Source organism: Centroberyx gerrardi, chromosome 4 (assembly GCF_048128805.1).
Source record: "Centroberyx gerrardi isolate f3 chromosome 4, fCenGer3.hap1.cur.20231027, whole genome shotgun sequence".
Lineage (NCBI taxonomy): Eukaryota > Metazoa > Chordata > Actinopteri > Beryciformes > Berycidae > Centroberyx > Centroberyx gerrardi.
The window spans coordinates 27,298,864-27,314,292 of NC_136000.1; the positions used below are offsets into that span (position 1 = coordinate 27,298,864).

The window sequence follows — 15,429 nt, forward strand, 5'->3', positions numbered from 1 at the left end:
ACGGTCCAGTCACTTCACAGCCTCACACTTGGTGTCAAGGTTGAATTCAAACGCAGAAAATGACAGTGTCGCTTTCCCTTTCTGTTTCATAACACTCCATGTCCACGTTTCTTGTAGTCATGTACTTTTTCATGACTGGCTACCTAGCTTAATTCATTCCGGAGTCTGTCCGTGAATGCGCGCTCGCTCCGCAAAAGAGACAGAGGAGAACAGAACGGAACATCTCATGCGCGCGCGTGCTCGTGCGCGCGTCTGTCCAGCTTCCTTCTGACGTCAATGCATTCCAACTCGCTCCCGCTGCGCCCGGCGGCGGCGAGCCTCTCGTGCGCAGTGGAGAGAGGGAGGGGAGAGAGACCTAGAGGGAGACAGGGGGAAAGAGAGAAAGAGAGACGCACACGGAGAGAGTCCAAGAGGAAAATGATTGAATGAATGCTTCGGAAGTCCAAGAAAATGTTATGTAACTGCTTAATGTTTTTCTCTCAATAGGTAGGGAGGTACAGTGGGCCATAGGATAACAGTAAGCCTACATAACAGCATGCATTCCTAAGATGTCTGTATTGTTTGTATTAGAATTTCCTTTTGGCAGCAACTGACGCAGAATAGTTGCTCATCGGAATAAATTATTCAAGTTTTTTTTCATTCATAGGCTACTCTTAGGTAGCTCTTAGTTTGGAACTTGAATATTCTACCTTCTAAGGAAAAATGCCTATAGTATTCCTATAATATTGCTATAGGGACTATATGGCCCTGAATAGTGAGTGTATAATGACTCATAGGACTTAAAGTTTCTCTGTGGTTTTTGTATAGTAGCCTTCTGTTATCTATTTGAGCATCAACCTACATTGAGTCATGCATGAGTAATCTGCCTGCTTTTTTTTTTTTAGTCTTTCTGGTGATGTGTGTTTCAAATTTCAAGCATCGTTTTATCCTAAAGCTGCTTGATGATCTCATCCCAGCTGCCCTTTGTTTCAGTCCTCCCAGCAGAATAAAGGCGCCATCTAGTGGTCAGTATGATACAGTAGGAGTAGGGTACAGTGGTTGCCTGAATCATTTTTCTTTCTCTTCCTTTCTTTCATCTGTGCATTCAATCCCCCTACACCCTGCACCTGCATACACACACACACACACACACACACACACACACACACACACACACACACGCACGCACACAAAGGCACACAAAGCTGTCTTTTGAACTACACAGCCTAGCCTTCTTTCAACCGAGAGCGAGATTGCAAAATACATTTTAGACTGAATCCATTTGGATTTAGTTGCATAAGGAACCCAGAATCAATAACTCTGTCACATGGTGGAATCTGAATCATTCCTGGTCAGTGCCTGGGCCTGAATATTTAATATTCAAACATCAAGGAAACAGAACAACCTGACATAAATCCTGACATAAATTCATAGTACACATCATACTAAGTAGTATAAAACTGATGGAAGTTATGTAAGACAGGGAAAAAATCATTCATTGTTTTTTATTTATATTGTCGGTGGTTTGCCTTGTGATGATCAGCGCCTGGAGCTCATAGGTTAGCCACCACATCACTGGTCATATACAGAGAGAATGACAGAAAGAGTGAAAGAGTGTCTGTGATTGAACTTTTGAGCACATGATGCTCACTTTAAACCCCTGAGCCACCAGGAAACCCAGGAGCCATTTGGCCGCAGCACAAAAAGACAAACTCGTCCTTGCTGCTGTTGATGTTTCATAAATCTGGCAAACAGCCTGATGACCTGACCTTTGACCTCACCAGGTTTCGCTTATCTCTACTCGCTATCACCTAGATGAAGGATGGGGGGGCGGGGGGGGGGGGGCGGTAACTTAACCTATCCTTTCTGTTCACTTTAACTATGTGGTTCCTCTGTGTGGTCCTGCTGATCAAAAGCATACGAAGGATCTAATATGCAGCAGCAAGGATTGTGCGAAAAACAGTAGAGAATGGCAATACAATATAAGGAGATGATAAATACTTTATATTAACTAATAAGACCTAATTATTTTTATTATAGCCTATATAAACTAATAATAATTATATAACATAACAAGTGACAAACTAATACTAAATATGTGTAGGCCTATCTCAAAATAAGATATTGTTTTTTCATTAGAGTTATGACCCCTTTCTTGTTCAGTGTTTTCTTCCCTATAAAGTTTATAGGGGAGATTCAGTCACTAGATAGCGCCGTAGGGTTTCTCTTAGCGTTCCTACTCAAGACAGGCATTCAGAAATAAGGGAAGTCATTGCACACGGTTGCCAGAAGCATTAACTGTAGCACAGCAAACTTGATGCTCACAACTATAGAATTGTTATGTTGTTGGAGTGTTTGTTCATGTCTGCTGTTGCACTTGTCATCTTACTCCTGACTGAATGTAGTTCTGCAGTATGATTGCTTGTTGAATGTAGGCAAATTTCATGAAAATACCCATAACTCATTGACGTTATATGGTAGTCTTTTATGCTACTTAAGATGGTTATTGTCACAAGAGTTTTCATTAACACAAGATGTGTTACTCCTTGCATCATTTTCAACACTTCCGCTACTTCCATTTTGTTTGAAGGCTGAAAGCTTGCTCAAAATAAATTGGATAAGGTGAAGTATTTGTTGTTCTAAAGGAGTATTGCTCATTCTGGCTTTAGAAATCAATGTGTGCAACCACAATAACTATTATGAAAAGTGTAAAAGCAAAACATACAGAATACCAGACCCAAGCAGAATAAAAATGGGATGCAAATTTTAAATAAAGGTGATGGATTGTTGCGCTCCTAGTTCAGACAGGGCATTGTGGTATCCAGTGAAGACATGCAAGAGACGCTGCAGTTTGATTTAAACCAGTTTCCTATCAAATTATTTCAATCAGGAGAGACTAGGATGAATGCTTGAATGAAAAACTTTATTCATGACATGAAACAAGATGGAAACTTTGGCGTAAGCTCCATGGAGGAACTCCTCCCATTCGTGAAGTTAGTACATCTGGGATAGACGTAGGAATTAGGATGTCCCCCTGGGGAGTTCCTCTGGAGCCTGGACATTGGTGTGATGAGGTGGTGGAGGGACGAAAGTAAGCACAGCGACTGGAATGACAGCAGCATACGGCATAGATCTGAGAGAAGGGCAATAGCATAGTAGGTGACGTGTTTATACTCCCGTCACTTAGACGATTGGCTCTTTGAAAAAGAGAGGGAAGTGACGGCTAACTCTGATTGGTTCTCTGGAGAAAGAGGGAAAGTGTTCACCAACTGTGATTGGGTAAAGAGAAAGCATGAATGAATTAATGATAAGTAGTCTTCCTGATTGAAATTACGTAATACTTCACATTTGTGTACGTGTCAAAAATGAGCCAAAATAAGTTAGCTCATGTTTGTATTCTTCTTTTTAATGAAATATTGTGTTATGTCAGTTATTTCACAGACAGCAAACACTGAGGAATGTATCTTTTTTAATGTTCCAACAATTAAATAAAAAATTTCTTATATTACAATTATGGAAAATATAACTTATAAACCTAATAAGCATGGACATTGTAAATGTAATTACTGTATGTAATATAAATAATGACAAAAGTTTGTTTTTTTCCCATCTTGGTCCGCAGAACTATTAATTTATCATATTAATATAAATATTCACAAATTCTGTTCCAAAATCAGATGTCCAATATTGAACAGTCACACCCACTCTTACAAAATGATTGCTCACATAAAACTCATTATTAAATAAGAAATATTATATTAACTTAACTTAAGACCTGCAAACAAAATATTTCTGAGGAACGTGTCATCATGAAATTTTGACTCATGAAATTCCGATAACATTTCGACAGAGTGCAATCATTCAAGTTTGCTATTACACAGCAGCACAGCTGAGCAAGAACGGCTACAAACTGTTCTTTGGTCGGCTGTTCACAAAGTGCCCTCTTAAAATGCTAATTTGTATTTTCAATATTGCGATTTTGTTTTACATCATCTTCATTAAACACAGGGCAGGGCATACAAGAAGAAAGACGATCCCAACTTAAAAATCAGCCAGGCCGCCCTCTCTGCCTCTCTTAAATGGTACATGGTCCAGGTAAAGTCCTGCAGCTGATCATCCACCATCACTCAAAGAAACCTCTATTGTGGTTCAGAGCCTCTGTCAGCCTGGCTTGCATCGTCTCCTTAGTTGAGTATATGGGCAGGTCCAGAATAGAGTGGCATGTCAGAGACTCAGGGAAATACTGCTGGGAAGAGCAGTACTGGACTCGAACCGTCATCCGGACCTGGTCCATGCCCAGAATAGGCACCCTGGCAAAACCAGTCACGAACACTAGAGAAGGAAACCGTGACATCAGGTGTTTAGAACAACAAATGTAAAAGCCTTCATTAACTGGTTATAGCTTGAATCACTATTGTGTTCTATCAATCAGTGATAGAGAGGAGCAAAGCATTGTGGCACAAAGCATGTGTTGAACATCAGTAGCAAGTCAATAGCAATATGTTTTCAACTTATGCTGTGCAAGATATGCAAGATTTGTTTCCAAACTACATTCGTTAAAAAAAAAAGAATTTTGACCATTTTGAAGAACAACAACATGACATTAAGTACAGTACTTACAAAGGAAAGCTTTCTTCTGATCTTCGGTCAGCTCCTCAAAAACCTCCCAAAACATCAGTATGGTGGGGTGGCGGCCATGGTACCCCCCTTCATAAACTGTGTTCTAATTACAGACAACAACACATTGAAACAGACATCGTTACCATCAAAATCAAGCTCTGAGTACATGAAGATGCAGTAAATCAACTGCAGTTTGGATGAATGTTCAAACTAGGTCAGGATGATCTCTTGTTACGTACCTGTTTCAGCTTTGCCCAGTCGTAGGTCTCTTTGCCCACCAGCAGGCCCTTCAGCTCCTCTGGTCTGAGCAGCTTCACCACGTCCAGGTCACACACCGTGAAGAAACCTCGCCTGAACTCCTCAAACACCTCCTCCACTGATGCGTTGAAGCCGTGATTCACGTAGGCATCCACAAACTCCTTCCTGTTTAGCAGAGTGGAGTTTTAGTTCTACAAACATTTCTCAGAGGCAGAGCTGCTCTGGAGGCAGAAATAATCTCATTGGTTGAGTTACATCTCAATGAGAAGAGCCAAAGAACCAAAGTTTGTCGGAGTGCAAGTTTGGTACCTAGCAAACTTGAATCGCAAAGAAAGACCTCTGGTCAAAATATAAATAAAAATATAAACGTCAGTGATTTTTCATTCATTCATGACCATGGCATTCATGATCTTGGAAGGCTAGCTAACTAGCTTACCTAGATAACTTAGTAAGATAGACTGGATTTTTTACCTCCACTAAGTTAGACGGGGGTTATGTTCATTGGGGGTTATGTTTTTGCCCTGTTCTGCTCTGTCTGTTTGTTAGCAGGATAACTCCAAAAGTTATGAACAGATTTGCATGAAACTTTGGTCATGGAGCAAGGAAGAACTGATTAACTTTTCACACCGACTGGTCACAGCGGGGCATGGCAGCGGCCGTGACTTCTCATAAAAAGGCACGTAACTTCCAAATGGATTCACGTAACACCATGAAGTTGGTCATGGGGCAAAGAATTACTGATTAACTTTTTGCACCGATTGGCCGAAGGGGGGCGTAACAGTGGATGCGGCTTCTCATAAAAAGGCACATTACTTCAGAATGGATTCACACATCATCAAACTTTGTGGCCTATCAGCAGACATTTGAAGAGGCAAACCCTCCATTTTTGGCCCAATCAAACAACATTGTGGGGACTGTAGAGCTAAGTTCCGGATTAGACATAACCGACCTGCCAATTTTTCCAAAATTTGGTCCAGTGGTAGAAGGGCGGCCCTAATGGAAACTTAACAGATACAGAACTGATTGGCCATGTGGTGTTGTGATAATCGACTAAAATGCTTAAAGTGGCTACAATTTAACAGACAGATCTCATGTCCCATTTCAGGTACAGTCATGAAAATGTGTGCATCCCCTGATTGGTAATGTGGCATGGAAGAAATTATTACTTTTGGTGAAAATCCGACATGTGGAACTGGCATATATTGAATTGCATAGTGTTGGCGGAGGTATGCACTCTACTGAGTGCCATCTAGTTCAGTTAGTAGTAGAGCACTAGGCTTCATAATATTAGCTTCCTCCTCTCTAACCCCTTGCCTTTTTCACTGGGCTTCAGTCTAACGTTATTGTGGTGTTTGCTAACGTAAACTGTGGCTCTTTGGCTCCGCCCATTGAGGTTTAACTGAACCAATGAGACTATTTATACATCCAGAGCCGCTCGGCTCTGCCACAGAAAAATGTTTGTGAAACTCTCATGTTTAATGACATTACTTTTATCTGGTCAGAAGAACACAACAACAACAACATGGCTCGAAGTCTACCGGCAAGGCAGCTTTTGTGTTATGCAATGTATTTATCGTGTACAGTTAAAGTAGCGTATATATTAAAACTGGTCTGATTGCTTTGCATTTAGGAATTATAAGTGTTTTCACATTCTTACTTATTTTGACTTGTCACTGGCTTTCCAGGGTTTTGGGGATCAAGTTCGACCTCTGTCCCATCCCAGTCAACCTGTTACAATGAGTAAGGAAAAGATAATGAAATCACTGCAAGACCTTTGGAAATGATAATGAATGATTGGTTGGATGTTGAAAGTAGGGTAAATGAGACAAATTATTGGCCACCTGTTAAAGTGAAATACCTACTGAAAAATACATGTCCAAGTTCTCTATATCATCATCCAAATAGTCGTCCAAGATGTACTGCAGACTCCTTTAAATGTGGTAAAACAAATAATCAAGCAAAAGAAAGGTTTTAAAAATCTCTTAAATTGAAATGATTAACATAAGTGAGATGAAACTAAATGTTTACTCTATTACAAATAGAGTACAATATTTACAGTATATTAAGACCTCTCAGGCATCAGCATCTCAAACCACAAATTTGTTTTATTTAAATTTAGGTGCATTTGCACTTACTGTCCAACGACTGGGCTGAATTCCATCATATCTTCCAGTGAAAGCTCTACATTGACCAGCTTTTTGAACAGAGCCACTGGGAAGGGTAAGTGTATGACACTCTGGTTGTTTAAGGCCAATCCACAGAGAACCCCAAACAGGAAGTACTTCTCTTCCCCCAGTGCTGCCTGTTATTGATGATGAAAGGTATAATATTAGTCACAGTGAAACACTGGAAGAAATCTATGAATTGCTTGTATTTGTGTTCATCGTTTCTCATGGTTCCTTGAGACCTGAATTGTTCAAACTGAACATTGTTCTTCTGTTGTTTCTCATCAGCAGCAGGGAATCTAAGAAGTAAACTGAATCCTTGGTCTGTGGTTCAAATGTGATTTGCCTGTATGAGAATCAAAAATCTTACTTCGGAGGGGAACCATGCCAGCGTTTTGGAGTCGTTGTACATAAACATCCCAGATTCAGTTGAAGCCATCTCATGAAACAAGTGATGAAAGAAGTCTCTTTTGTAGACATCTGTGAGTTTTGAGTCCCCATCAAAATAGACCTGAGACAAAAAGGTACACATTAAGTTTTCCTGCTGAAATAAAACTTATTAAAGACTAACTACACAATAACACCACATTTTTCGCATGAATTTGGCCATGCTATGGTGTTATACACTATTCATTGTCAAAATTGCATATTTACCACAAGTGGCTTCTTGAAGTCACTGTGATGAGCATCACCCAGCTGTTCAAAGGTGCCTTCCAGAAGTGACGCTCGCTTCAGCTTCAACTCAAAGTATCTATTGGATGACGACTGGGGAATAGAGATGTAACACCATACATTGAGGTATACCACGATTAAAAACAATGACGATTATCATACCGCAAGCAATTCCTTTAACACCGTGTCCATGGTTTAAGTACCATCGTCCTCTCAAGTGTGACATCATTTTTTCGGCCCAAATAAGGGATTCTGGATCCCACCCCCTTTCAGTCTAACGTGAAACTGAATAGAGGAGTAAAATGACCGCCTTTAACTACGTCCAATGCTAATCTTGATTATACTTGCTTTCGGGGGTTCCTCTATTACGCATTTCTTTATTTGCTTATGTGACTGTGATGGGTTTTAAAGCTGCATATAACATTTGGAAAAAAGGTATGTATGTGTATCCATGATATTGTTGGGAGACAATTTTTTTATTTTTTTTATTATTTTCATTTCACTCTTACTTTCATTGCACTTTAATACAATAATTTAATCAGTTGCTAGTGTGTAATGTTAATAGTATAGGTGTCCTGCAGAAATATTTTATCTCCAATTTTGCCATTTTTTTCTGTAACCGACAGGTAACCTTGTCTCTCACATTTACAAAATGTATCAAGCCAAAACACTGATGAACTGATAAAAGTTGATTTGTTGGAGATTTCCTCAGGACTCTGTACTGTACTGTATATACAGTCTTGTTCTTGTGAGGCACATTTCAAGACTTCGCTCACCTGTGTGAATCTGGCATTGACGTCCAAAACTGCTTTCTTGCATTGCAGATTCATCACAAATGGGAAGCAGCAAAGGATAGGAGGCTCATCATTCGCACCCTAAAGAAAGAAAGATCATACATTCACCAATAGACGTCTCTTGATGAAACAAGTTTTTACAAAAATATTGTCTGCTTTTGCATTACTGGACCATATCAAGAGAAAAGTGACAGAAAGAAGGGGAGAGAGAGAAGGAATGACGTGACGATGGTCATGAGCTGGACTCAAACCCATGATGTTACAAGCACATGGTGCGGGCCTTAGCTCACTTATCTATGGAGCAACCAATGTTGAAACTAGTTTTATCAGCAGGTGCTTTTTAAAATTTGTTTTACCTGGTTTTGTGAACGCCAAAGCCTGAGATCCTCCGCAAGAAATAGTGGGTTGAATGTAATCTCCAACCAAAAAGTGCTTTCCGCGATTCTCCGAGGTCCAATCCTGTTATTGGCCTTTAAAACAAGAACACAAACAAAAAGCTTAATTTTGTAATATAGGAGAGTAGGAAAACATTCAGTGCTTTTTGAAAAGAAAATAAATAAATAAAAAAACATACATATGTATATATACTGTATATCTTAGATGATTTTTTGGTACTTTTGCCTTTATTGGACAGTTGTACAGTGAAGAGAGACAGGAAAGATAGGGGAGAGAGGGGGATGAGGGACTCAAACCTGGGACGTTGCAATTAAAATGGTATGCGCCTTAGTCAACTGAATCCTGTTTGAAATATGTAACTGAAATAGTAAAAGTGACAATTGACACTAACGTTGTATAGATGTCGAAGGACTTGTAGCAGGTCTTTGACTTCAGTGCCACGAGGATCAGTCAGACGTGTAGTGGTCATGATCAGTGACAGGGCCTCCTTCCACACCTTAACATACTTGACCATGGTGGAGGGCTTCAGGGAGGACCACCAATCCTCTGTGGAACAGAACATGGACATCTGCAAACTGCGATGTAATTTGTAGAAAACTGAGCTATTAGTTCTAAGAAGTGAGAAGAAAAGTACTCTTGAGGTGTATCCACAATGTCCAATCCAATAAGGAGAGAAGAGACTTAAAGCTTCAAATCTAAAAAGCCTTTATTGTCATAGCTTAAAGTGACAGGGCTTGCCCTGATGAATATTCAGGTTTAGTTGCCATGTAGCTTGTTTGGCTGATACTTTAGGTTTGAGATTGGGCCAACCACTGGAGGCTAGAAAAAGTTCCAGGCCCATTAAAGCTGCATTAGGCAAGATTTTTTATGTAAAAATACATTTGTCTTATCATCCTAAATCACAAATTGGGGCTGCAACAGAAAAGAGCATCCCATCCCTACTAACTAAGATGTTGCAGATTTGTTTTATTTGCCCAAATTCATTTCTGGTGTCTTCTCTGTGAAAAGGTTGAGAGAAAGCTGGATTCACCAATGATGGCTGAACCTGCTGCAAAATCACCAGCCCTACCAGCCACTAAGAAGTGAAATTTAGGTCTGAGGAGTTTACTGATTCCATGTTTCATGATTTCTGGGCAATGAAGTCAAACTTTCAAAAATCCAAACAGTTTTCTCTTGCTGCCACTTGGGGCCTGCCAAAGTGCAAAGTTGCCAACTGCAGCTTTAATGTTGCAACTTGTATAGACACAGTGCCTTGGTGTGGTGGTGACAGTACCTAGGACCTGGAGGCTGGCAGCAGGAAGTCTTAGCATGGCAGCAGCGACTGCCTCAGGAAGCTTTGTGCTCTGCTGCTGTTTCTGGATCACATGGAGGAGCTCAGTGAGAAGCAGGTAGATCCTCAATCCCTCCACTCCGATCGGATTCTCACCAAGGGAAGGAAGCAGCGAGTTCATGACAACAGCCTCCACCTGGTATTTTGAAAAGGGTTAGCAAGAGTCATTCACTGCTAGGGGTGCTGCATGTAGTGTGTGTGTGTTTGGTGTAGTGTCAGAGTGCAAAACATCTGGACTAATAGGGCATTTTTTTAGTCTTATGTGCGCAGTTTTTCACATCTTGATAAGGAGCCCAGGATTCTATCAGCACCTCTATTCACCCTGCAACCTGAATATTGTGAGTTTACCATTGAAATGTTAGCACACACGATCCAGACAACTTGGCAGGCTTATTATAAATAGGGTTGGGGAGTAATAACAGGATTACAGGAATAATGGTTACAAATAAAATGCCATTGGAATCCATTACAGTTACAGAAATATTCACATTATATACCTTTGAAAAGGCTGAATTTGGGGGAAAGGCCTTTTGACTGTTCAATGTCTTAATACATGTTGATAATGGTTTTAGATGATGATAATGACACCATCCAAAATGTAATCTGCATGAGTTAAAGTTAATAACTGAGTGTGAACATTACAAATTGGTAACCTGTAATGGATTACATTTTGAAAGTAAACTTCCCAACCTTCCCAGATCATTAGTGATGAGGAGCAACATGTCAGTTCAGTACCTCTGCCAACACTCTGTCATTCTCCACCAGTTTCTTGAAAGCACGTCGTGCAACTGACAAGTTCAGGCCAGAGTATGTTGGTGAGGTCTGGAAATGCTTATCGCTGCTGATAAAAGAAATAACAGAGAAAAGTAAATGCACAGTAATGATGCATCAGCTACTCAACTTTAGAAGTGACAGTCATGTATAGAAGCATCGCTTTTACCTTCTTTCAAGGAAGCTTTTGTTCACACAGGACGCAGAGGAAAACATCCTTTTGATTTCCCTGTAAAGTTTTAATACGTTGAGTTCATAACTGAGAAAATATGGAGCTTTGCATCCAAATTAATAAATTCAAAGTATTGATAAAATACTAGGCTATGCAACAAACCAAGTACATTTTGAGAGTACTCAAGTACTTCATTGTATTACACTTACTTTTGTATCTTTTTCCATGACTTTGAATTGCATTTGGAGATCCATTTGTCAATCACATTATCTAGAGATTGCTGTGTCACATTATCCATACTGCCACTGTTTGACCCCTCATGAACTTCCTGTGAAGAAAACAAGTTTACTTACTGTTTTGTTTAAAAACATACATGCTGCTTATCGTTTTACTTCTAATCATCATGGTCTGCATGTAATTGTGTTGGTACCTCATTAAAAGTGCACATCGCAAAAGAACAGTTTCCTCCTGCATAGATGTTTCCGATTTTGTGACCATCAGTGGTGTCTGGAATAATGATATAAAAAAAAATATATATTGATGTTCATCTAAATGAATGGATTTCATTGTCGTTATTCAACTCTGTTACTATAGAGAAATATATTCACCCTGTGCCAGTTGAACTGGTAGAGGCACAGACTGGTGACTCCCCTCTCCACGTCCCAGCTGCCCTTGCTCTCCACAGCCGAAGGAGTAGACCCTCTTGGAGTCCGTTAACACTAATGTGTGATGTCTGTTTGAACAAATAGTATTTTTAATGTTAACAAAGACAGTGGGATGCTTTGACCTGCTACTTTTCAGCATAGAGAACAGAGAGCAGTAATTTTTTTTCCTGAATTTTCAGCTTCCAGCCTTCATCCAATATTTGTCAAAGTGAAATTAATATCATCTTTGGATGTCAATGCTAACAAAGTCTGTGCAAAATTCAGGATTCACCAACAGGCATCTCTGTGGTTTTAAGGGTCATGAGCCATGAGTGGCTGGGAATCCCTGCATTAGAGTAAAAGGTGACATGTGTATCGTACCGTCCACAAGCGATCTTGGTGACCTTTGCCCCCCAGAGCTCCGCAACAAGCCGAGGACGTAGTTCATCTCTGAATGAGTTGTGCCCAAGCTGCCCATATTGACCAGAGCCAAATGTGAACACTGTGCCATCCTGAAGAAGCAAGCAGACAACCGTACTGTTAAAACATGGAAATGGTTGCTGTTATGACAAAGCACCATGTTCCACTTTTTTTGTTTATATTACGCTTTTGTTTTACATCTCTCTCCCTCCCATGAGACCATTGGACTCATGAGCCCCATTCAAAACACATTCAGTAATTTCAGATATAAATGTAACTTGGAGAGTAAGAGTTATTTTCTTTATCCCGAAAGGTCTACTTATAGACTACTAGATCTTTGCTGTAAATATTATTGGTGAGAGTGTCATAAAGCTTTCTTTGTCAAACCTTCATCAAAATGGCAGTATGGTCCTTTCCACAGGAAATGTAAACGGTTTTCTTCATGTTCAAACAATGAACAGGAGTTGGCGTATGTCTGTCTATAGAAAATGTATAAATGTTTACTGCTGTTGAAATTCAGTTTTGCATGTTGTAGAAATGGCATTATAAATAATAAATAAGGCTGAAATATTACTAGTGTACTGCTATTGCTGGTGAAATTCACCCTTGAAGGTAGATAAAAGTGACAGGGTGAATAAAAATACTACAGACATGTTACTACTACATTACAATACTGTATTACCCTGACCTGTATGGTACTACTTTACTATATGCCCGGCACTGTACAAGTGTTTATTGTGAATTTATCTTTAGACATAGTGCATATAGTGCATACAACATTAAAATGGTAAAACATTAAGAAAAGAAAAGAGAAACATCAAATGTTGCTACTGTACCTTCTGTGTCTCCTAGCCCAAGCTGTCCGCAGTCATTTTTGCCCCAGCCACACACACTTCCAGAGACGGAGAGGGCGAAGCTCTGGTCTCCTCCAGCGCTGATCTGAACCAGGGGGTTCGCTGACAGAGAGTTGAGGAGTTGGGGCGACCCGACGCTGGGCTTCTTCTTCCCCACACCTAGCTGGCCCCTGGAGTTCTGGCCCCATGTGTAAACCTGGCCATCTGCACAGAAATTACTATGACTTTGTGGAGTCTAATGTAGTGTGTAGTACTGTAGTAGGCCCACTCGAGTCTGGTCTCTAAACCACTTCTCTGACGTCTTGGACTTGTCTTGGTCTCGGACACTACTGGATGTTGACTCAACTTTTTCCTATTTTAAAATCTATAAAGATATGTTTTTCACCCCCTGGCGCACCTTTGTTTATTTTCTCTCCAGAACTACAAAGAGAATTTAAGGGATTACACCTGTGAATAGTATGTAATGGCCCTCAAACTTCCATGCATTGATTAGTCACTTCCTATGCATTGATTAGCTGGATGTTGGAGGGTCTAGTACAGAGCTCTGTTGATCCTTATGAAAGTCCTTAAGCATTATTTTTACATTTTGAAAAATATGTACATTGTTTATTTCCTATTTTGGTCTTGAATAGGACTTGATTTGTTCTGGTCTTGGTCTTGACTTGGTCTCGACCCCCTTTGGACCTGGTCTTGACTCAAACTCGACTGGACCAGGTCTTGAAATTGATTTTGACTCGACTAAGGTGGTCTTGACTACAGCCCTGGTAGTTGTATATGAACAAGTGAAAACTAGCATAGTGCTCCTTTCAAGCTCATCACCTGTTTTGTCTGTGAAGCTGACCTGACCAATACAACAGCTTAGAGTATCAAACCCAAGTATATCAATTTCAAAATGTCCAATAACTCCGAACTTTTATAAACTAGACTCAGTCATTTCTCTGTTGGTTTTTCTGCCACTCACAGCAGAGACGGATATGCAGTGGGAGTATGGGCTCTGATCAGTTGATTGACAGCCACTATAAGTGGCTTGCTTAATAACTGCACCGATCTACAGTGTATCAGAAGCTTTAATGTGACTAATTCCCTCCCCTCTCTCAAACAGCCAACCACAACAAGCCATTTGCAACATGGCCAATCCCAATCAAAATTGGTCGATGGACAGCCAATCCGATGCATGGTGTCTAATCCCACATGATGGGGACAACCTTGCCTAGTGGCTCGCTTAAAAATACAAAATGAATGTCCATTGACAGATACAGGCTCGGTTTTCTGAGGTGGGGTAAAACGAATTGATTGAATCCTTCTTTAAGCTTGCAGTTTATTGTAAACTTTACTGTACCTTTGGTCAGGGCAACTGAATGCTGGCTTCCACAAGCAACCTGAGATACTGGTATGTGACACGAAATTTCCAAGGGCCTGAGTGAGCAAGAGAGACACAGCAGAGTTCAAATGTTTGGGTTTAACAACTATTACAATGTTTTCAAGTGCTTTTTTGGAATTGACTGATTTTCTTATGGGACAAAAGAACAAATCAGATGTCCCAAAATGTATACATTTGTCCCATTTTGCACTCAACTGCAAAATGATTTAGACAATTTTGGTTCTCAGAAAAAAAAAAAAACATTGATTGACCCCACAAAGATAGTCTTCCTGTCTCCTTACCTAGGAGTATAAGTTGTGCCCAGACAGAGCACCTTGCCCTCTTCAGACAGCAGAGTGACAGTATCATCACCACAACTCACAGCCCGAATCTTCTCTTTACCTCTCACATTCTCTAGAGGTGCAAGACACACAGAAAAACAGCATAATTTTAAGAGCTGGTTATAATTCTAATTGTCATCCATGCTACTAGACGAAAATATTTTTCCTCTTGCCAGGCAATCTCTGTAAATTGTTTAAGTTGATGTGCTAGATAAACAAATACACAGAAACAGAACAGATAGAACATAAGATAGATGCTTACTCTGTTTTCCACTGACCCTGCTCCCATCTTGGCTCTCATGTGTGCGAATGACAAACACATTTCCGTCACTTCTGATGAAAGCGACCACACTGTCACCTGCTGAAAGATCCGTGATTTGAAATCGGAGGTCGAAAAAGTTAATGTCATTTTCTGTTCTAGCGACATCTGAACCATCTACTGTTTTCAAACGAAAGCCATGACAGCTGTCCTCTCCCCACGAAAACATTGTTGAAGCGCCTCTCCCACTGCCAGCTACTGTCAGCTGCTGCCGCTGACTCTCAGCTTTAAACTGAGTCAGAATGAAAAGCGAAAGTTAAACGTCATTGGTTCATTTACTAAGAACAGAAACCCACTGTTGCTTGAAATGGAAAACAAAACCTAGCCATTGTTT

At 40.2% G+C, this 15,429-nt stretch overlaps 1 protein-coding gene across 1 annotated transcript; it reads right to left on the reverse strand.

Annotated features, from left to right (window-relative positions):
* Positions 1 to 3,450: 3,450 nt before the first annotated feature.
* On the reverse strand, positions 3,451 to 15,308 carry LOC139930553 (putative E3 ubiquitin-protein ligase HERC3). The gene is made up of 23 exons (XM_078282996.1): positions 15,039 to 15,308; positions 14,738 to 14,849; positions 14,415 to 14,491; positions 13,058 to 13,279; positions 12,609 to 12,700; positions 12,183 to 12,313; positions 11,766 to 11,890; positions 11,588 to 11,664; positions 11,367 to 11,485; positions 11,155 to 11,214; positions 10,950 to 11,055; positions 10,158 to 10,350; positions 9,276 to 9,430; positions 8,845 to 8,958; positions 8,471 to 8,569; positions 7,677 to 7,787; positions 7,393 to 7,533; positions 6,993 to 7,159; positions 6,720 to 6,786; positions 6,515 to 6,585; positions 4,839 to 5,022; positions 4,600 to 4,702; positions 3,451 to 4,311 (listed from the first exon to the last, which is right to left on the reverse strand). Exons 1-23 carry the CDS (start codon positions 15,262 to 15,264, stop codon positions 4,103 to 4,105), a joined length of 2,961 nt encoding a protein of 986 aa, XP_078139122.1. The 5' UTR covers positions 15,265 to 15,308; the 3' UTR covers positions 3,451 to 4,102.
* Positions 15,309 to 15,429: the final 121 nt, after the last annotated feature.